Below are 22444 nucleotides of genomic sequence, written 5' to 3'. Positions count from 1 at the left end.
GTGACTCATTTTACACCTGTAAAATGGGCACAATGTTGTCCAATATCTAGGCAGTGTAGATTTGGGAAACATGCACATGTAATGAAAAGACTTCATAACTATAATATATCAACAGTTAAAAATAAATACCATAACTTTTTATTTTGGCTTAATATTTCCAAAAGTGTATTGTTTTAGCTTCTCACTTTTTTTGTTGATGGTGGCAACTTTCTTTTGGAGTAACGTGGCAAAGTATCTGTAAATACTGGGAGATTTCTCTGCACAGTATGTGTCACCTCTGCTGTTTACAGTTTACCAATGTGAAATTAGCCAGGCGTCTGCATACCCTGTAACGCTCTTTACAAAAGCTATTGGCAAAAGTCATGGCACAGAAGGCAGAAATCTTAAAATCATGTGTTTATAACTGGAATGGTATAGCTTATCAAAATGTTGCATTTATGTCTCAATAAAATTTTCAGGCATGTCAAAAACACACATAGGATAGCTTCAGAATGTAAAGCATATTATACAAATGTGTACACAATAGCCTGTGTCAACATATAGCACAGGATATTTGGGATGAATTTTCCGATCCCGCCGCTGGGAGTGGCGACGAGTGCGCAAAATGGCGGCAGTCTGGCGTGAGCAGCTGTGCCATGATTACGTGGTGGGCGGCCTTTTGCATAATGGCGGTTGCCGTATCCCACCCTCCCCCCCCACCGACAAATTCACGTGGCAGGGGCGGCAATGGAGACGCCGTTCACGGCATCGCCTAATGTTGGAGAAGGTGCTGGCACCATCCTTAAAAGCCTGCCAGCCCTGCATTCACTCTCTCCGTGCATTCAACAGAGACTCATTGAAGCAACACCTGTGTTCTTCCAAAAATTTGTAACTCAACCAGCAAGCCTGGATGGAGATTGCAGAGGATGTCAGCAGCCGTGGGGTCACCTGACGAAACTGGGTCCAGTGTAAGAAGAGGGTCAATGACCTCTTGCGTTCAGCAAAGGTAAGTGGCACATTCCAAAATTGATTGTTGTGATCTGGTTGTCACCAAACGGCATGCCACATGGGTGCCAAAGCCATTTCAAAGACAGGGAACTCATAGCTGATTGATGGCAGATAAGTGGCTGCATATTTTGAACAAGTCTCCCTCATTTATACCTCAGCCCAAGTAAGACCCATAACAGGTTGAGGTAGTATGAGAGAGAAAACATTCCCCAGGTGAAGGGCCCATGATAATAGAACCGTGATGTTGATGTTTGGCAATGTTCAATAGGTGTATCCTTGCTCTTTCAGGAGAAGAGGACTCAAAACAGGAGGAAGGCATCCAGGACCAAGTGGAGGCACTGGAATTAGCTGGAAGCCAAATAGGACCCGCCATCTCAGATTTGGAGCTCGGAGTCCCAGTGCAAGAGAGTGATGATTGCCGATCAGATAGCAATGCAATAATCATGTTGAGATGGCTCTAGCATGCTGTCCTTAATGGGAAATGTATTTCCTAACCCACACATGTTGTTTTAATTGTATTTTGAAGGTGACTACAGACCCTGAAAGACTGCAGAGAACCTTTGAGGATGAGGAGCACTTAGAGGATGCATTGTCCCATGACTCTCCTGCACCTTCCACCAGCGCAGATACTTGCACCTCAGTGGGAACCCACTCGGCTTTACAATCAGGGTCACAATCTGGTGCTAGCACCACACACGAGCTCGAGCAGCTGAGTGAGGCTGAGACAGCCGAGGTCTCTGACAGTCAGATGACTGTGGGTGGCCAGGCCCATGCTGAGCCCCGGGCTGATGATGAGTCTCTGGCATCAACAGCACAGCACATGATGGATTTGCAGAATTCCCCCCATTCACACACAAGCATAGTGGCAATGGCTGCTTTAAACCCGACTTCCGCTATGCTACTCTGGTTAGGTTACCTTCCCTTTCGCAGCACTGAGGACTCTTGCCTCGGTTGCATAGCTTTTCAAAGTCGCAAAACTGAATGCACATGAGTACCTCATGCCAACCATAAAATTGAGGAACCTTCGTTGGATCAAAGTGAATTAGATTCAAATTTATTTAAAGCAGCATTTCAAACATTTAAATTACGATGCCATCATGTCAGGGCATCAGTACCGCCATCGTACCTCCCCACCTCTGACAGAATCGGGACACTGCGGTATGCGGCGGGTTTCGTGGCAGATGGCTCCACGGAGATTCTCTACCCCCTCTCACGCCACCAAACCCGCCTCCGACAAGAGAACAAAGTCCAGCCCGAGATGTGCCTACTCATTTTAAAAGAAAAAGTTAGCCCTTGGTGTTTGAGAAGACACTGAGAAGACACCAGGTGGCACTCTTAATGCAGCTGTACAAAGTGGATTTGGAATGTAGTAAGCGAGATTATAATGATGCTGTACTGATTGAGATATGAAGAACTCTGCAAAATGGCCTGTGGTGATGCATAATTATAGCATCAGATCAGTGTACAAATAAGGCTTGGAGTAATCTATGCCCTAAAAGTTCATTTGCTTAGATTTAGAACTGTGTAAAAGTGTAATACAAAATGATGCTGGTTTCATAATTGAGCCATATATTTTTATTACATAATAGGAAAGAATTCGCTTGTTTGCTATTCTTAGCAAAATCATGTTTAGTTTAATTTAGAGATACAGCACTGAAACAGGCCCTTCGGCCCACCGAGTCTGTGCCGACCATCAACCACCCATTTATACTAATCCTACACTAATCCCATATTCCTACCAAACATCCCCACCTGTCCCTATATTTCCCTACCACCTACCTATACTAGGGGCAATTTATAATGGCCAATTTACCTACCAACCTGCAAGTCTTTTGGCTTGTGGGAGGAAACTGGAGCACCCGGAGAAAACCCACGCAGACACAGGGAGAACTTGCAAACTCCGCACAGGTAGTACCCAGAATTGAACCCGGGTTGCTGGAGCTATGAGGCTGCGGTGCTAACCACTGCGCCACCCATAAAATGAACATGAACAGTTTGCTATGCTCATTGTTACAACTGCCAATACAAATGACAGAGAAAATCTTTCAGATGATTTAAAATGGATGCTGGACTGTGAGTCAAAATACAAATTCAACCAAAGATTCTAAAGATGTTACAACCTCAATTCTAGGGTTTGTTATTGTGTAGCTGAGTGGCCTAGCTCAAAAAATTTGATTTTTTTCCCATTATAAAGCATCAGGACTGAGTATGAGATGCAGTGTGCTACAAAAGGTGATCAAGTAAACTTCGCTGCAGTAAGTGACTTCAGATTGTACCATATTTTGATAGCAGATTATTAGCAATATGTCGCTTGAAGAAATCTTTCTGTATGATAACGATAATGATACAGAATCAATATAGAATTGACACTGATGTTTATCCTAGGAACATTTTATTGCAGTTAAATCATTTGGCTCACTGCCTCAACATGAAAGCAGAGTGAAAATCAGTTCAGAATAATTTCATTTCGAAACTAAATGATACATAATCCCTGCCAGGACCAATCCTTCATCCCATGCTCTTTACTTGAATTACTCTTACCAATTTCAATGTTCTTGATCATTTTACCATTTCTGGCTTAACATTACTGCCTGAATATCATACAGAAGAACTGAACAGGACAATTGTTTAATCTCTAATGTATGATTCAATGAAAGATGACATATAAAAAAGGTTTTATGTTTTAATGAGTGTTACCTGTTACACGAAGTTTGTCAATGCCAATGGCAATTTCATTTTCATCTGCAGAAAACAGTACCTTCTCGCCATCCTGTGCTTTTACCTCAAACCTTCTGCACTGGGCTTCCACAGCATTAGAACCTAGAATTGGACAAGAAACAGAAAACACAGTTTATGGCAAATGCTTCATTGGCTGATAATAACAAGGCAAAGTAAAATAATCTTTATAAGTTTTCCCGAAACAGATGCTCTATGTAATTATACTCATGGAGTTACAATAATAACAAAAATCTAAGATTAAAGTTATGATCTCTTCTGAGCCTCTTGGTTAATTTGTTATCCAATCTACCAGATGCTTTTATTAATGTTTCAAAGTATCACATTCATGATCCCAACTTAAATGCAACAATGAATGTTGCGAGTAATTTTCTCAAACAGCCTTTATCTTTTGTTACTGGAAGATGACACAATATACTGTCAGGCAAATAAGCATAAGAATAGGTCATATTTCCTCAATTAGGTTCAGACTCAAAAGCTTCATGCAATTCCTGCTGTGTGTCGAAAACAGAATTAAAATTACCAAAGCTTCAGGACTACCATGAAGAGATTTTTATTTTTTAAAAGGAGGGAAATTATAAAGTAAGTAGTAATCCTTGTACTACTCAGACAACTCACTATTAACAGACACCATAAAGTGCTTTTGGATGTCACATTTCTCTCAGTTCTACTTGCAGATAATTCCTTATTTTCTGAACCCAGATATTGAAATTCAAGTCAGCATAGCAGCTTGCATAAAAATTTCCAAAAATAAATCTGGTTTATCCAGTCTTGATTGCAAAGTCCCAGAACTTACATGCAATATAAATAAGTTATAATTAGGAGCAGCCCAGTAGCACAGTTATTGGTGCAGTAACATAATGTACCACAAATAATAGGGCATGGAAAGATCTTGCTAAGATGCTATATAAATGCAAACCATTATTTTTTTCTTACTCTGGTTGAAATTGATAGATGTAAATGAAAAATGTTCTGGTTCTTGGACAGAGTTACGGTAAAAGATACTTGTTAGATTGCTGTTAAGAAAAGGACATAAGTTCTATGTGTATCAGCTGTGACTCAGTTGGTAGCACTCTTATATAAAAGCGAAATACTGCAGATGCTGGAAATCTGAAATAAAAACAGAAAATGCTGGAAATACTCAGCAGGTTCGGCAGCATCTGTGGAAAAAGAAGCAGAGTTAACATTTCAGGTGAAAGGTCACAGACCTGAAATGACAGCACTCTTATCTCTGAGTCAGAAGGTTGTGGGTGCAACTATCTAGGCAGATGCTTCAGTGCAGTACTGACAGAGTGCTGCACTGTCAGAGGTGTTATCTTTTGGATGAGGCGTTAAGCTGAGGTCCTATCTGCCTTCTCAGGTGGACATAAACGATCCCATGGCACTATTTTGAAGAAAAGCAAGGATTTATCCCCAGTGCCCTGGTCAATATTTAATACTTATCCCTTAAACAACATTATAAAAACAGATTATCTGGTCATTATCACATTGCTGTTTGTGGGAGCTTGCTGTGTGCAAATTGGTTGCCACATTCCCTACATTACAACAGTGACTACACTTCAAAAAGTACTTCATTGGCTGTAAAGCACTTTGGGATGTTTGGTGGTCATGAAAGCCACGATACAAATGGAAGTCTTTCTTTATAAAATTTCATATGGTTGCTTCATTATTATATTTTACTGTTTCCCTCTACTTTTCTTCTACTCAAATGACACTCCTAATTCAATGATTTATTTTGTTTTTATTTGCTCTTGAGATTTGAGCAAACGAGCAAGGCTGCACTTATTGCCCATCCCCAGTGGCCTTGAGAAGGTGCTGGTTGGCCATTTCCTTGACTTGTTGCAGCTCCTTTGGTGATGGTGCTTCCACAATGATACCAGGTCAGGAATTCTAAGAGTTTCAATTATATGACTCAGATTATTACTCACACCCACGATATAATATATTATTTGTGTAGTTTTCTTTGTGTAATTTTAGAACTTGCAACTAGATCAAGGTAATTCAAGGTACTCAGCAAGTTCAATCCAGTGAAACCAATTTTACAGGATTTATGTGGAAGCATTCCAACAGTTATCTGTTTATATGCAGTTAGAAATCAGTTTATCTTATTGGAAACTAGCTTGAGACTGGTGGCAGGGATTACCACACATTGATGGCGAGATAAAAAAAAGAATATTGAGTTTGGAACACCTCTATTGAGTTTTCAACCTACAGCAACCCATGACGTAGAACTGCTAGGCAATTTCAATTCAGAGAAGCACTATAGAAGAAAAGAGCTGGATCTTTATTCTGAGCAGCGTGCAGCTGTCTGACCTTGCTGTTTTGTCTTTGCCAATGGATGGCGCACCTAATTTAGATAGGATTCAATTAATTGGTTGAAAACTCACGCAAGTATACAGCAACACTAGAGAAGCATATTATTGAATAATGAAGCTTCCCTCAAGTTAAACTTTAATGAAGACAATCTTGTAAAGCCCCATTTCCAAAGTTTCTTTAAAAGGGATGATTAAACACTGATGATAAGAATACTGTATTTAACCAAAATATAATTTAATGCTTGATGTAATGTTAAAGAATTTAAAATACATTTTAATTATCCCAATATCTGGAAAAGATACAAAAAATTTAAAATCCCAGCTCAAATCTATAAACACAGTAAATTAAATGAATGTTTAAATATTAATTTTCAAAACAAGGTCTTTGTTACTGCTCAGGGATTTGTTGCAGTCGTGACTGGGAACTGTATCATTCCTTATCCTGAACCTGGTTTTTTATCCAAGCCAGGGTAAGACTGTTCTAAATGTTTTAAATGAAAACAGGTTTGAACTGTTTCAACTCAGTCGCTACAGACAGCAAGTCTACAGTACTAAATTGCCCACAACACTCAGGCACACTTAAACACTAGTGTTTCTTTTTAATTTTCTCTAAATTCACTATGTTGAGGAGAAATTACCTGCATAACTGCACAAGTTAGAGGGGCTTAGTAGCTCTATCAAATGCTCTAGCCAGGGAAGAATATTTGTGAATTTTGTTCATAAGTGCTACAATCTTCACAACTTCAATAACCTTAGAATACACTGATAGACTGCATTTATAGAAAAATAACCACCACTATTCTTAGCTGAGAATATTTAACTATCTGTGGAGATATTTGATTCACTAACAAAAAATTGCATTTATGTAGCACACTGAATGTAGAAAAAACATAACAAAGCACTTCACTAAGGCAAATCAAAGAAAATGAATTGGCCATTACAAATCAAACTACAATAGCCCACTGATCCCGCTGACATTTTGGGAATCATCCAAGATGTTTGCATGAATGGATACATATTACTGTATAAGTCAGGACCAGACTGGATGACAGTTTTCAGCAATGTTCCTTCTAAGCCACACGGCTGTACAGCAACCCAAAATTCCCCGCACAAGCTGGCCCCTTTAAGTTACCACGTGGACTGTGTAAAAATGTTTAAAGGGGCCACACACTTTCATAAATCACCTGTGCATTCCAAAAGAAAGTTAGAGGAAACATTGGTTATCAGACTCAGAAAGCTCAGCATGTGCCCGGTAGAACTTCTCCACACACTGGCCATAGGAAATACATTAACATTTCTTTTCTTTTAATTCACTCACTTACTCTTTTACTTCAATAAAACTGCATACTCTTCATTAAATAGAGGAACAGTTAAAAAATGTAACAAATCAGGTTTAGAACCCAAGGCACAACACTGAGCTTCTAATTTTCCCATATTTCCATACAGCACTATGGAGAACAAAGATGGGTTTCAAGGAAATGATAGGGCAACTGATATGTATGCAAGGTGCTGAGACTTCCAAGTATTTACCAAATAATTCCATTATTTTGATTGGTGCCACCACTGGATTTGTGAATATGCACCCCCAGGTCTCTCTGTGCCCGCGCCCCCTTCAAAATTTGACCATTTAGATTATATTGCTGCTCCTCATTTTTCGTTCCAATGTGCATCACTTCACACTTCTCTGCACTAAATTTCATCTACCACATGTCAGCCCATTTCACCAGTCTGTCCACGTCCTACTGAAGTCTGCTACTATCCTCCTCATGGTTTACTACATTTCTGCACTTTTCCACTAACTTTGAAATAATGCCTCGTCTATCCAAGTCTAGGCCATTAATGTACCAAAAAGAGTAATGATCCAATACTGAGCCTTGGAAAACATCACTGTATACTTCCCTCCAGTCTGGAAATCAACTGTTCACTATGACCTTTTTTAATCCCATGGGCTTCAATTTTGTTAATAAATCTATTATATGGCAATTTATCAAATGTCTTTTGAAATTCCATATGCACAACAGCAACTACACTGACTTTATCAACCCTCTCTATTACTTCATTGTAGAATACACTCAGGTTAGTCACACATGGCTGTCATTTAGTACCCCATTTTTTTCCAAGTGCCAATTAATTATTGTCTTGTCGCTAGAGGTTTTCCCACCACTGATATTAGGCTGAAATGGCTGAAGGCACTGGATACTGCAAAGGCTATGGGCCCTGACAACATTCCAGCAATACGACTGAAGACTTATGCTCCAGAACAGGTGTGCACCCCTAGCCAAGCTGTTCCAGTACAGCTACAACACTGGCATCTACCCGGCAATGTGGAAAATTGCCCAGGTATGTCCTGTGCACAGAAAGCAGGACAAATCCAACCTGGCCAATTACCACCCTATCAGTCTACTCTTGATCATCAGTAAAGTGATGGAAGGAGTCATTGACAGTGCTATCAAGCAGCACTTGCTCAGCAATAACTTGCTTACTGACATTCAGTTTGGGTTCCACCAGGGCCACTCAGCTCCTGACCTCATTGCAGCCTTGGTTCAAACATGGACAAAAGAGCTGAACTCCAGAGGTGAGGTGGGAGTGACTGCCCTCGACATCAAAGCAGCATTTGACTGAGTGTGACATCAAGAAGCCCTGGCAAAACTGGAGTCAATGGGAATCAGGGGAAAACTCTCCGCTAGTTGGAGTCATACCTAGCACAAAGGAAGATGGTTGTGGTTGTTGGAGATCAATCATCTCAGTCCCAGGACGTCAGTGCAGGAGTTCCTCAGGGTAGTGTCCTAGGCCCAACCATCTTCAGCTGCTTCATCAATGACTTTCCCTCCATCATAAGGTCAGAAGTGGGGATGTTCGCTGATGTTGCACAATGTTCAGCACTATTCGCGACTCCTCAGATACTGAACCAGCTCATGCCCATATGCAGCAAGATCTGAACAACAGCCAGGCTTGAGCTGATAAGTGGCAAGTAACATTCGCACCACACAAGTGCCAGGCAATGACCATCTCAAACAAGAGAGAATCTAACCAGCTCCCCTTGACTTTCAATGGCATTACCATCGCTGACTCCCCCACTATCAACATCCTGGGGGTCACCATTGACCAAAAACTGAACTGGACCAGCCACATAAATGCTGCGGCTACAAGAGCAGGTCAGAGGCTGGGAATTCTGTGGCGAGTAACTCCCCTCCTGACTCCCCAAAGCCTGTCTACCATCTACAAGGCACAAGTCAGGAGTGTGATGGAATACTCTCCACTTGCCTGGATGGGTGCAGCTCCAACAACACTCAAGCTCAACAACATCCAGGATAAAGCAGCCTGCTTGATTTTCACCCCATCCACAAACATTCACTCCCTTCACCACTGATATACAGTGGCAGCAGTGTGTACCATCTACAAGTTGCATTGCAGCAACGCACCAAGGCTCCTTCGACAGCACCTTCCAAACATGTGACTTCTACCACCTAGAAGGACAAGGACAGTAGATGCATGGGAACACCACCACCTGCAAGTTCCCCTCCGAGCAACACATGATCCTTACTTGGATCTATATCGCTGTTCCTTCGCTGTCACTGGGTGAAAACCCAGGAACTCCCTTCCTAACAGCACCGTAGGTGTACCTACACCCAAAGACTGCAGCGGTTCAATAAGGCAGCTCACCATCACCTTTTTAGAGCAATTAGGGGTGGGCAATAAATGCTGACCTAGCCAGAGACACCCACATCCCATGAATGAAGAGAAAAAAAAATGGTAGTTACCTGGTTTATTTCTCTCCCCCTTTTTGAACAGAGGTGTAACCTTTGCAGCCCTTAAGTCCTCTGGTATCATTCCTGCCTCCAACAAGTTTTAAAAGATTGTGGCCAGAGCTTCCACTATTTCTACCCTTACTTCCCTCAGCAACCTTAGATGTATCCCTTCTGGACCAGGTGACTTTTATATCTCAAACACTGCCAACTTTCAAAGTACCTCCTCTTTATTTTTATGCTATCTAATTCCCCTTACCCTCTCCTCTTACACTGGCAGTGAATGTAGATGCAATGTACCCAATTAGTACCTCAGCCATGCCCTCTGTCTCCACAAAAAAAAAATATTTTTGGTCCTTAATCAGCCCCACCTTTCCTTTTACAAACATGTAAATATTAAAAGAGTAGTCAAAGACTTTAGTGTTCCTTTTTATGTTATCCACTTATCTTTTCTCATATAGTCTCTTTGAGTTTCTTATTTTCTTTATCAGTTCTTCTTTGCACTCTGTATTTAGCTTGATTCTCTGCTGTATTATGAAGCTTTCTTTTGTCATAAGCCTCCTTTTGCTGTTTCATTTTAACCTCTATTTCTTTAGCCATCCAGGGAGCTCCAGCTTTTGATGCCCTTCATTGGAATATATCTGTACGATACCTGAAATATATCCTCTTTGAAGCCACCCCCCCCCCCCCCCCCCCCCCGCATTGGTCTTTTGCTGTTTTACCTGCCAATCAGGTTTCCAATCCATCTGAGCCAGATTCCTTTTCAACTCACTGAAATTAGAGCTCTTCTTGTTGAGTATTTTCTCCTTTGATTTTTTTCCTTGTCCTTTTCCATAACTACTCCAAATGTTCCATTAACTTTCTTAAATTATGTAATAGTATTTAATTTTGCCTTCAATTAATTCATTAAAAAAAAACTTGACGGAGATGTTTTTGCTGTAGTCTGGAACTGTATGGTGTAAATTTGAACTGGAAGGTGTAATGGGTCAGCATACTGTCCTTTCACCTGCTTTTGAATGCAGCATAGATTGGTGGGATAAAGCATCTTCTCTTCATTAACCATAAGTGACGTGAGTAGGCAATCTCCGTCCAGTTTCTCCTGGGCATGTGTCCACAGCACTTAACCCTCCATAATTTCACACAAATTGGCAATCTTGCTTAAAGAGATCATAGGTAATGTTCCCTTTAAAATGTCATTGTTGTGCGCCGTCAGTTTTCTCAAAGCATGGTACCTCTACATTTTTTTGCTCGGCCGTGGGCGCAAGGTATTTAACAAGAACAAGGCCTGCATGGTACCTTTCAGGCTTTTGCTCAGCTACGCACACACACTGCTTAGTGGGAACATTGGTCATAGGAATATCCATTGTCGAAAGTGGAAAAGAAATTCTGATATTGGATCTAAGGCACATTATTGAGAGATAGCAGGCAGAGTTTTGTGCACATGTACCTGGCTCAGGGGGCTGTATTTTACCAGCCCCTCAACACCGTGAGTTGCGACGTGGAGGCTGGTAAAATACTGCGGGGAGAGGCCTGCAGGCAGAGTTTTGTGCACATGTACCTGGCTCAGGGGGCTGTATTTTACCAGCCCCTCAACACCGTGAGTTGCGACGTGGAGGCTGGTAAAATACTGCGGGGAGAGGCCTGCCTCGACCTGCGACGTTGAGACAGGCCCAACACATTTTACCGGCGGTGGCAGCACCACAATTAGCATATGGTAATGCTTACTTACCTTTGCTGATTATGCAGCCCACCGCCTCTCCACCGATACTGCCAGATTTTTCATTGAACGGGCGGCCGTTACGTGTCATGCCATCCCGTTCACGATGTGAAAAGCCGACGGGTCCTCACTCTGCCTTACGGAAGGGAGGAGGCTGTGGGGATACACAGGGGTCTAACTCTGCATTCTGGAAGGGAGGAGAGAGGGACGATGCACAGGGGTCCTACTCTGCATTCTTAAATGGAGGAGGGAGGGGGGAAGGATACACAGGGGTCTCACTGCATTCTGAAAGGAAGGGAGTCTGGGATTACTGGAGGGAAAGCTGTGCTGGCATGAAGGGAGGCGCATGTACCATTCCTCCATTAATAGTGTACACTCTGTGTTTGTGAGGGGGCAATGGCACACTAGACACCCTGTGTGTGGGGAGGGTGCCAGAAAGGGCAGGAATATTAAGGTTTTATGGATGGTGGGGGCAATCGATTCAGCTGATAGGATCTTGATGTGGTCATGCTGTGCCACTCTGAGTGTTGGCCAAGGTGGGCAATGCCATGGCACGCCACATAGTTGATCCAGGAAAGCAGCTGATGTACCCGACAACACCAATCCATGCCCTGTTAGGAACCTTCGAATACAAGCAGGGTTCAACATTATTTATCACACGGAAATAGGCATGACTCATCCTACATTGTGTGATCCTCTGCACATGAGGATCTGTATGTGCCAGAGGCAATACCAACAGGCAGGTGTAATCCACGGAAAGGCTCCTGGTCATGAGCAGCTGCCCTCTGTGCCATTGGATGTCAGAGCACAAGTGTCAGAGGAGATTGCGCATATAGAGAGGGTGGTGATACGTCTCTGTGTCCTGCTCAAGGATGACCTGCAGCCCATGGGGTCCGATGGACATCCCATACCTTTGTTCCTCATAGTGTCAGAGGTTCCCATGCCTGATGCCTCTGCAGCCTTTCAGGGACCCACCAGAGACCTTATTGGGGTCACACAGTCAGCAGTGCACCGCTGCATCAGGGAGGTCACCAATGCCCTGCACCAGAGGGCCAGTGAGGATGTCTGCTTCAGGACGGACTCACAGCCAGGCCCAGAGGGCCAGTGGTTCTGGCACCATTGACGGAGAACCATAGGTTGTAATGTTCATAGACTGTACTCATGTGGCCATCAGGCCTACTGCCAGGCCACCACCTGCAGACGTCACCAATGAAGCAGCCCTCTCAATCTAAGTGAAGCTGGAATGTGAACACCGCAGATGCTTGCAGTGAATGTGTGACTGCTTCTCAGAAAGCTGCAATGACACCTGGATCTTGTGCCAGTTCCAGCTGCCACTGCTGTTCACTAAACTGGCTCAGATGGAGGGGTGGCTTCTTGGAGATAAGGGCTATCCTTTGCAGACATGGCTCCCGACACCAGTGAGAGACTCCATCACTGCTGCAGAGGAGAGCCGCTGAGCTACATGAGCCACCATTGAGCAGGAGATCGGCATGTTGAAGGAGCGCCTCCAATGTCTGTATGGACAGGGTGATGCCCTGTACTACGGGCCGAAAAGGTCAGCTCCTTTCTTTGCTGCTCTGCACAACTACGCACCCAATAGGGGCCAGGCCTGGTATGATGAGGAGAGACGTGAACAGGATTCCTCCTCGGACTATGAGGACACTGAAGATCTACAACATGAAAGACACATGGGAGGGCAGATGGCACCCAGGCTCTGTATGTGGGTCCAGCAGTGAGTTAGGGATGTATAGAAGTGGCTTATCAGACAAAGGTTCTCTGCTCCATAGGAACACGACATGAGCTCTGCAAGCCACACATCACCCTCGTTCACCTGCTGTGCACCAGTCCACATCTGCAGCATCCCTGCGTAAATGAATATATAGATGGGCTGGTAGGATGGGTGGAGCAGTGGCAAATGGAATTTAATCCTGAGAAGTGTGAGGTGATGCATAAGATCATAAGAACTAGGAGCAGGAGTAGGCCGTCCGGCCCCTCGAGCCTGCTCCGCCATGCAATAAGATCATGGCTGATCTTTTCATGGACTCAGATCCACTTACCCGCGCTCCCACCATATCCCTTAATTCCTTTATTGTTCAAAAAGATATCTACCTTAGCTTTAAAGACATTTACTGAAGAAGCGTCAACTACTTCACTGGGCAAGGAATTCCATAGATTAACAACCCTCTGGGTGAAGAAGTTCCTTCTTAATTCAGTCCTAAATCTTCTCCCTCTAATCTTGAGGCTATGCCCTCTTGTCCTAGCTTCACCTGCCAGTGGAAACATCCTCTCTACTTGTATCTTATCTATTCCCTTCATGATTTTATATGTTTCTAAAAGATCCCCCCTCATTCTTCTGAACTCCAATGAATATAATCCCAATCTACTCAGTCTCTCCTCATAAGCCAACCCCCTCAACTCCGGAATCAACCTAGTGAACCTCCTCTGCACCCTCTCCAGTGCCAGTATATCCTTTCTCAAGTAAGGAGACCAAAACTGCACACAGTACTTCAGGTGCGGCCTCACCAGTACCTTATACAGCTGCAGCATAACCTCTCTGCTTTTAAACTCAATTCCTTTAGCAATGAAGGACAAAATTCCATTTGCCTTCCTAATTACTTGCTGTACCTGCAGACCAACCTTCTGTGATTCATGCACAAGGACACCTAGGTCCCTCTGCGTAGCAGCATGCCGCAACGTTTTACCATTCAAGTAATAATCCTTTTTACTGTTACTCCTTCCGAAATGAATGACTTCACATTTATTAACATTGCATTCCATCTGCCAGACCTTTGCCCACTCACTCAATGTATCTATGTTCCTCTGCAAAGTTTCACAATCATCTGCACATTTTGCTCTGCCACTCAACTTAGTGTCATCTGCAAACTTTGACACCCTTCACGTGGTCCCGAACTCCAAATCATCTATATAAATTGTAAATAATTGCGGTCCCAACACCGATCCCTGAGGCACACCACTAGTGACTGATTGCCACCCAGAATAGCACTCATTTATCCCCACTTGCTGCTTCCTGTTCATGAACCCATGCTGCGTCTGCCCAACGGGACAATTTCTATCGAGATGCCCTGCTATTTCTTCCTTGATAATAGACTCAAGCATCTTCCCCACTGCAGAGGTTAAGCTAACCGGTCTATAATTCCCCATCTTTTGTCTACCTCCCTTTTTAAACAGTGGCGTCACATCTGCTGTTTTCCAATCAGCTGGGACTACCCCAGAGTCCAGCGAATTTTGGAAAATTACCTTCAGTGCACCTGCTATTTCTCCCGCCATCTCTTTTAGTACCCTGGGATGCATTCCATCAGGGCCAGGAGACTTATCAATCCTTAGCTCCATTAGCTTGCCCAACACTACTTCTTCCGTAATAATGATTGTTTCCAGGTCCTCACCTACGTTCGTCTCTTTGTCAATTACTGGCATGTTATTAATGTCCTCCACTGTGAAGACCGATACAAAATACCTGTTCAATGCCTCGGCCATTTCATCATATCCCATAACTAAATTCCCCTTCTCATCCTCTAAAGGACCAACGTTTACTTTAGCCACTCTTTTTCGTTTTATATATTTATAGAAACCTTTGCTATCTGTCTTTATATTCTGTGCTAGTTTTTTCTCATGTTCTATCTTACTTTTCTTTATAGCTCTTTTTGTAGCTTTCTGTTGACCTTTAAAGTTTTCCCAATCTTCTAGTTTCATGCTGCTTTTGGCCACTTTGTATGCCTTCTCTTTCAATTTGATAGCCTCCCTTATTTCCTTAGACACCCATGGCAGATTACCCCTTTTCTTCCAGTCCTTCCTTTTCACTGGAATATACTTTTGCTGAGCACTTTGAAAAATTGCTTTGAAAGTCCTCCACTGCTCGTCAACTGTCCCACCGTAAAATCTTTGTTTCCAGTCCATTTTAGCCAAGTCCTCCCTCATTCTATTGTAGTCCCCCTTGTTCAAGCACAGGACCCTGGCATTAGAGGCAGCAGCTGTCATGTCACTGAGTCCGTGGAGACACTCATGAGTAATGCTGGCATGACAATGCTGTTATTGAAGACGTTGGCTGTCCTGAAGGGCCAATGGTGCAATGGGATGTGACATTGGCACTACATGCTGGCACACATCATTCACACAGAGAAAAAGACACACATGTTGGTGAGGAACATTTAGTGAAAGACATATTTACATTGCTGTGACACCCGTGCATTCCCATTTGTGTCAGTATGTTCTCTGTAAACCTCTGTCATTCCTTTCATGGTCTATTTAAGTCTCACGTCCTGGAATGTGCAAAATTAAGATTATTCACTCAGGTAGGCACGCCTACAAGAAGGAATCTTACACTTGAGTGGGAGAAGAGGATCGCAACTTCACAAGACACTGGATCACAGCAGGATAAGTATGTGGCAGCAAAGCGGAAAGTACTGGGGTAACTCAGTAGGTCAGGCAGCATTTGTGGAGAGAGAAGCAGAGTTAACTTTCAGGTCTGTGAACTTGGACAAGTTAACACTGCTTCTCTCTCCACAGATGCTGCCTGACCTGCTGGATTTCTGCAGCACTTTCTACTTTGCTGCCGGATTGACAGCAGCCCCACTCTTTAGCAGTCAGGTAAGTATTTCTTTGACAGCTGTCAGGAAGCAGGTGCTGGAACGTTTAAAATAGGGCCCAAGTAGCTGCTGCACAGCTGTCAAAGACTCACTGCGCCGAATGTCCTGCTTCACCCTGCATAATATGGGTGGGGCGGCTCGGTACTGTGATTCTAATGAGCCCCGGCGATTAATATCGTGGGGGCTCTGCGGCAGCCGGTGAATGCGGGCGCCCCGCCGAGTTCAAAGGCGTGCTGGCACCCCAATTAAATTCAGCCCAGGTAATTCATTGGCTGTAAATCCTGAGGTCATGAAAGGTGCTATATAAATGCATGTCTTTCTTTCGCTGTTTATCGACATTGTCAAATTATGCGTTTTTTCTTTTCCAGTAGCAACCAGCCTCTTTTCCTCTGTTGGAGGTACAAGAGTCCTGCAGTAGCACTGACATTTTGGATCTCAGAAGCTTGTCAAAACACTCTATATTTAAGCTGACTCCAGGAAATCCAACAGCATCAGTGCTGAGACTGGACGGCAGCCACAAGCCTTGCTCTACCACACTTCTGACAGCATTGTCACCAGAGAGGAAAATCCTGGCCTATTTATTCTATCGTCGTCAAATATATAATAATTATATGCACTTGCCCATAACATAGAAAAGCATCTCAAGACATGTCACAAAGGAAAAAGTCATCAATCCAAAGGTGGAGAGATTATATTGAGTGACCCAAAGCATGGACAAAGAGGTAGCTACCTAACAGTATTGTGGGAGCACCTTCACCACATGGACTGCAACAGTTCAACACGGGAACCCACAACTAACTTCTCAAGGGGAGTTAAAATAAATGCAATAAATGCTGGCCTTGCAGGGATGCCCATATCCTGAGATGAAGAAAGATAAAGCAAATTATATGTTCCCTGAAGTTCAAATTGGTAGATTGGAAACATACAGTTGTTCACAACTCCTCCAATAATACAGCAGACTTCGATAGTATCCAAGCTTCATCTGATAAGAGGTAGGTAATATTTTCTCCACTGAAGAACTAGGTAACAATCATTTAAACAACAGAAAACCAGCCATCTCCATCTGATCGTCAACAATAGTACTACCACCATGTTCACCCAGAATATTGGAGGTCTTCACTGACCAGAAGCTAAACTTAGACCAGCTATATTCATACTGTAGCTACAAAAGTAAGACAGAGGATGGGTTTTCTGGGATGAATGGCTCAGCTCTTTAAACCTCAAAGCTTTTTCATCCTCTGTGAGACTGACGTCTGTAGGAGAATAGAACATTTATTAGTTACCTGGATGGGTGTGGTTACCAGAACAAGGAACTCTACATCATTCAGGAAGGAGCAATTTGAGTCATTGGCCCCCCTGCCACTGGACTCAATATCCACTCCCTCCATCATCAGTGCAATCTGACTGCAGTATGTATGATCAATAGGATGAAACTGCAGCAACTCACTTGGGTTACTTTGACAGCACCTCCCAGCCACATGACCTCTACCACTGAGAAGGGCAAGAGAATCAACATTGTGAGAACACCATCATGCCCAAGTTCCCATCAAATTATATATCATCTTGACTCAGAGATATATGAAGATTGAATTGGGTTTCTGTCAATTCCTCTCTCTTTCTTTCCCTACCTTAACAAAGTATCCCCTTCTTTTTGCCTCTCTGCTCAACCTGCTGTCAAAGAGGATACTTTTCCCCTACCTCTTCAAAAGACTCACATCCTCTCACTTGGTCTAACAAGAGGTTTGTTGTCTCTTATTCTGCCCCCTAACTCTCCACCACACTCCAGCATCCCCCACAACATCTTTCTTTTCTCTCCCTGTTGCCTGAAATGCAGCATTGTTGAAATGAATAAAAATATAAGTTTGTTTTTCATACACAAGTTCTTATATATATATATAACAAATATTGCATTTCTTCTCCTTTTCCCTTCATATCTTCTTTCCTCTTGTTCTTTTTTCTCTACCTAACACCTATATAGCTTTTTTCTCCCTCACTCTTTCTTCAAATCTCCTTTCCTCTTCCACTTCCCTTCCTTCTTCAATTCTCCTTTATTCTTCTATTCCCCTTCCTCCTTCATGTCCCCTTTCCTTTTCTTCCGTCATGTTTATTTCGCACCCATCCTTCCATTCTCTGTTCCTCTCTCTACTTCTTTTCGTATTTAATTTCACCTTTCCAGTTTCCCTCTTATTTTTCTGAGTTGCCTCTCTCACCTGTTTGATTCCACAACATTTTTCTTGCAGGGGAGTGCTATGAGATCATGGAAAAAATGTGCAAAATGCACAAAGAAGATGAGGAGGCAGTGGGCATGGTATTCTTATTGGGGGATACTCTTGGAATTGTAATCCTGAGTGTAAGGGTCAATTACGTTGCATAGAAATTACAACACTGAAACAAGACATTTGGCCCTACCAGCTGTTTATCGTCCAGACATAGAGTAGTCTTATTTCCATTTGCCTGCCCTGGTCACTGTTTCTTGCAGATTTATTTTTTGCTGGAATGTGACTGAGGATAAAATTGAAACTGGAGAGTGAAGTTTTTCATTATTTTTGTTTTATTCATTCATGGGATGTGGGCATCACTGGCAAGGCCAGCATTTATTGCTCAACCATAACTACCCTTGAGAAAGTGGTGGTGAATCACCTTCTTGAACCGCTGCAGTCCCACAGTGCTTTTGAAGAGGGAGTTCCAAGTTTTGGACCCAGCGACAGTGAAGGAATGGCAATATATATCCAAGTCAGGATGCTGTGTGACTTGGAGGGGAATCTGCAGGTGGTGGTGTTCCCATGCATCTGCTGCCCTTGTTCTTCTAGATGGTAGAGGTCAGGGTTTGGAAGGGGTTGCTAAAGGAGACATGGCGAGTTGCTACAGTGCATCTTGTAGATGGTACACACTGTGGAGAGAGTGAATGTTGAAGGTGGTGGATGTGTTGCAAGTGAGCTGCTTTGTCCTGGATGTGTCGGGCTTCTTGAGTGTTGTTTAAGCTGCACTCATCCAGGCAAGTGGACGGTATTCCATCATACTCCTGACTTGCGCCTTGTAGATAATGGATAGGCTTTGGGAAGTTTGGAAGTGAGTTACTCGCTGCTGAATTGCCAGCCTCTGACCTGCTCTTGTATTAATGGTGAATAATGAAAACAGGTAAAAGAAGAAAAATATCAGGACCTAACCACTTAGTCAATGAGAAGGAAGAAAATTATCTGATAAACTTGACAAATTTACAGTCACACAAATGAGATTGACACTATCATTTAACTTCTTAAAAAATGCATTCATTGATGTCGTGTGGTTTTTATTTCCACATTATCTACCTCAATATGGCTTCAGAATCACTTATTACACCCTGGCATATTATAGTTTCACTTACACATTGAATTATATTATATTAAAAGCTTGAATTAATTATAGTTTTGGGTTTTGTGAACTTTTTTGTGGCAAGGGCTCAGCTGTGGCTCATTCTGGGTTCAAATCCCACTACAGAACTTGACCATAAAAATCAAGGTTGACACTCCAGTGCAGTACTGAGGGAATGCTGCACTGTTGGAAGTGCCATCTTTCAGCTGAGATGTTAAACCAAAGCCCAATTTGGCCTGTCAGGTGGATGTAAAAGATCACATGGTACTATTCAAAAAAGAGAAGAGGCATTGTCCCTGGCATCCTGGCTAAAAAATATCCCTCAATCAACATCACAAAATAGATTATCTGGTCATTATCACATTTCTGTTTGTAAGGCCACACTGTGTGCAGATTGGGTTGCCATGCTCCCTGCATTACAACAGTGATTACACTTCAAAAGTAACTGTAAAGCACTTTGGTTGTGAAAGGCACTATATAAATGCAAGTCTTTCTTTTCTTTGTGATTGCAGAGCAAGAATGCCAAAGCGGATCATTTAGAGGCTACAATTCTGTTTCCTCCAACCTTGGCATTATGAGCTGGGATATTACTTTGCCATTTAATTTTGCCTCCTTTCTGCCTCAGAATTGATGCATCTACCAGCCATATGAAGCAGTCTTTCTTCCTTTATAATTCAACTTTTACTGTAAATGAAATCAAGATCCACAAACTAGAGACACTTTTTGATCTTCATTAAATGGCAAAATGAAATGGTCTCCAACTTGTGACCTGTCTCTTTATTGAATCTTTGTGTAAAATCTAATTAATAATTCATTTCTGTTCAGCTTCTTTTAAGTGATTTCTCACAGGAAATCCATAAGTAATAGCTTACTGAGATAACTGTTTTATTAGAAGCAACTCTGTTCACAGTGGTGGAATGAAAATGTTAATCACCATTTACCAAAAATCAGGGAATGAAGTGCAGTTTAATAATGGCTTACAATCTGGGGCAACAGAATGGAGGATGCATTGTCAAATGATTATTTCTTACAGCCGTGTCTTATCAGAGTAGCATCAATTGTGTTCTTGAAAGCCACATACACTTTCAAATAAAGCAAAGCGAACTGTGCTGAATAAAAACCTGGCTTAATACAATTATCGTCAATATTAAATATAAAAGCCTCATTATAATCTACATAAGTGTTTAATCTCTTTAGACTACCCTACATTAAATGAATGCCAAAAATGTAATAATAACTCAAAATTGAGCAGCTATTTTTCATTTACAAACTTCGAACTGAAGGCCAAGGTCTTGACAATCATGCAACCAGCTGCACAATATTATTAATTCAATGCCTGAATTCTTTAAATAGAATTACTTTGATACCTCATTCGCAGAGTAACCACCTGCATCTGCAGTGATAAGAAGGATAATTAATGCCACCACCATGAAATGGGAAAGATTCCCTCTAATCCTAACAAGCTGTCCAACTTTAAACAAGTCCATATTATGAGAGTTCTGTTTGGCATATAGTCATCATTTTAAAGAATGTCAGTATAACAATAATCAAATACATGCTTATAATTCAATATCCTCCTGACAATTTCTGAATAGCCTTAAATTTAAATTTTAAGAAATGGAAAACAGAAAAATACTTCAAGCATTGAAACATCCAGCAATGCACAAATATGACTTAACAATTACATTCAAGCCACCCTGGTTCTTAAAGCATGCAACACAATTATATTGTTCATTTTTATTTCAATATGATAATGGAATTGTGAGCAGGGATTTCCACTTCCAAGCAGTTTATATGTGTGACAACAAGAATTCTGTCTGAATCACTGTTTCAGCTCAAATGTAAAACCTAGAAACATTTTTGGGCAAGGAAATGAATAGGGCACATAACTTTCTTATTTGAGGAATTGCGGAGAACACTTCATATATCAACTCTATTTCTTTTCCCCCTTTTTTCTTTCTGTGCCATTTCTCTCTCCTTTTCTTTTAATCTTACCTTTTACTCTCATTATTCTCATTTGTTCATAATTTTCTGGAGATTGCAGATGCATTAGATTTAGCAATAGATTTAAACAAAATCTGAAATCAAAATATCAATCAGGTCCAGTTCATGAAAAATTTTGTCTGATCATCTCCATGCAGGGAATCCTTTTTCCTTAAGCATCTATCCAAATGGACATCACCATGGCTTTCTCACAGTTACTTTAGCTATTTTGTCACCATTTTGCTCTTTTCATCGCTTTTTATTGCCAGTGCCTTATTGAAATAATTTTTTTACAAGTTTCACCTCTTTTCAGATCAGTTAGCTAGCTGTTCTGCAGATTAAATCCTTAATGACGAGTGGTAATATTCTTGACTCTTGACATTTACCTGAGAGAACAATAGGGAAAGTGAGCCTACTCTTAATTCAAATTAACAAATTCCCACATTGATGAGTTGTTAAATGTAAATTACTGGATGATTCAGATTTTTAGAGCTAATACGACTAGTTAGGATTAGACTCCGATTAACTGTTTATTATTCTCCCCTTCTATTTGTTTTATAAAGCAATACTAGCTTTTATTAGTAGGGGGATCGAGTTTCGGAGCCACGAGGTCATGCTGCAGCTGTACAAAACTCTGGTGAGACCGCACCTGGAGTATTGCGTGCAGTTCTGGTCACCGCATTATAGGAAGGATGTGGAAGCTTTGGAAAGGGTGCAGAGGAGATTTACTAGGATGTTGCCTGGTATGGAGGGAAGGTCTTACGAGGAAAGGCTGAGGGACTTGAGGTTGTTTTCGTTGGAGAGAAGGAGGAGGAGAGGTGACTTAATAGAGACATATAAGATAATCAGAGGGTTAGATAGGGTGGATAGTGAGAGTCTTTTTCCTCGGATGGTGATGGCAAACACGAGGGGACATAGCTTTAAGTTGAGGGGTGATAGATATAGGACAGATGTCAGAGGTAGTTTCTTTACTCAGAGAGTAGTAGGGGCTTGGAACGCCCTGCC

At 42.1% G+C, this 22444-nt stretch overlaps 1 protein-coding gene across 1 annotated transcript in view; it reads right to left on the bottom strand.

Annotated features, from left to right (window-relative positions):
- Positions 1 to 22444, bottom strand: part of LOC137371861 (zeta-sarcoglycan) — a 580156-nt gene that overhangs the window by 117352 nt on the left and 440360 nt on the right. The window contains exon 4 of the mRNA XM_068034825.1: positions 3685 to 3807. Within this exon, the coding sequence (XP_067890926.1) occupies positions 3685 to 3807 (123 nt within the window). The remainder of the gene's footprint in view (positions 1 to 3684; positions 3808 to 22444) is intronic.

Source organism: Heterodontus francisci, chromosome 1 (genome assembly GCF_036365525.1).
Source record: "Heterodontus francisci isolate sHetFra1 chromosome 1, sHetFra1.hap1, whole genome shotgun sequence".
NCBI classification, from domain to species: domain Eukaryota; kingdom Metazoa; phylum Chordata; class Chondrichthyes; order Heterodontiformes; family Heterodontidae; genus Heterodontus; species Heterodontus francisci.
Note: the sequence above shows the minus strand (reverse complement) of the source record. Positions and strands in the feature narration are given on the sequence as shown.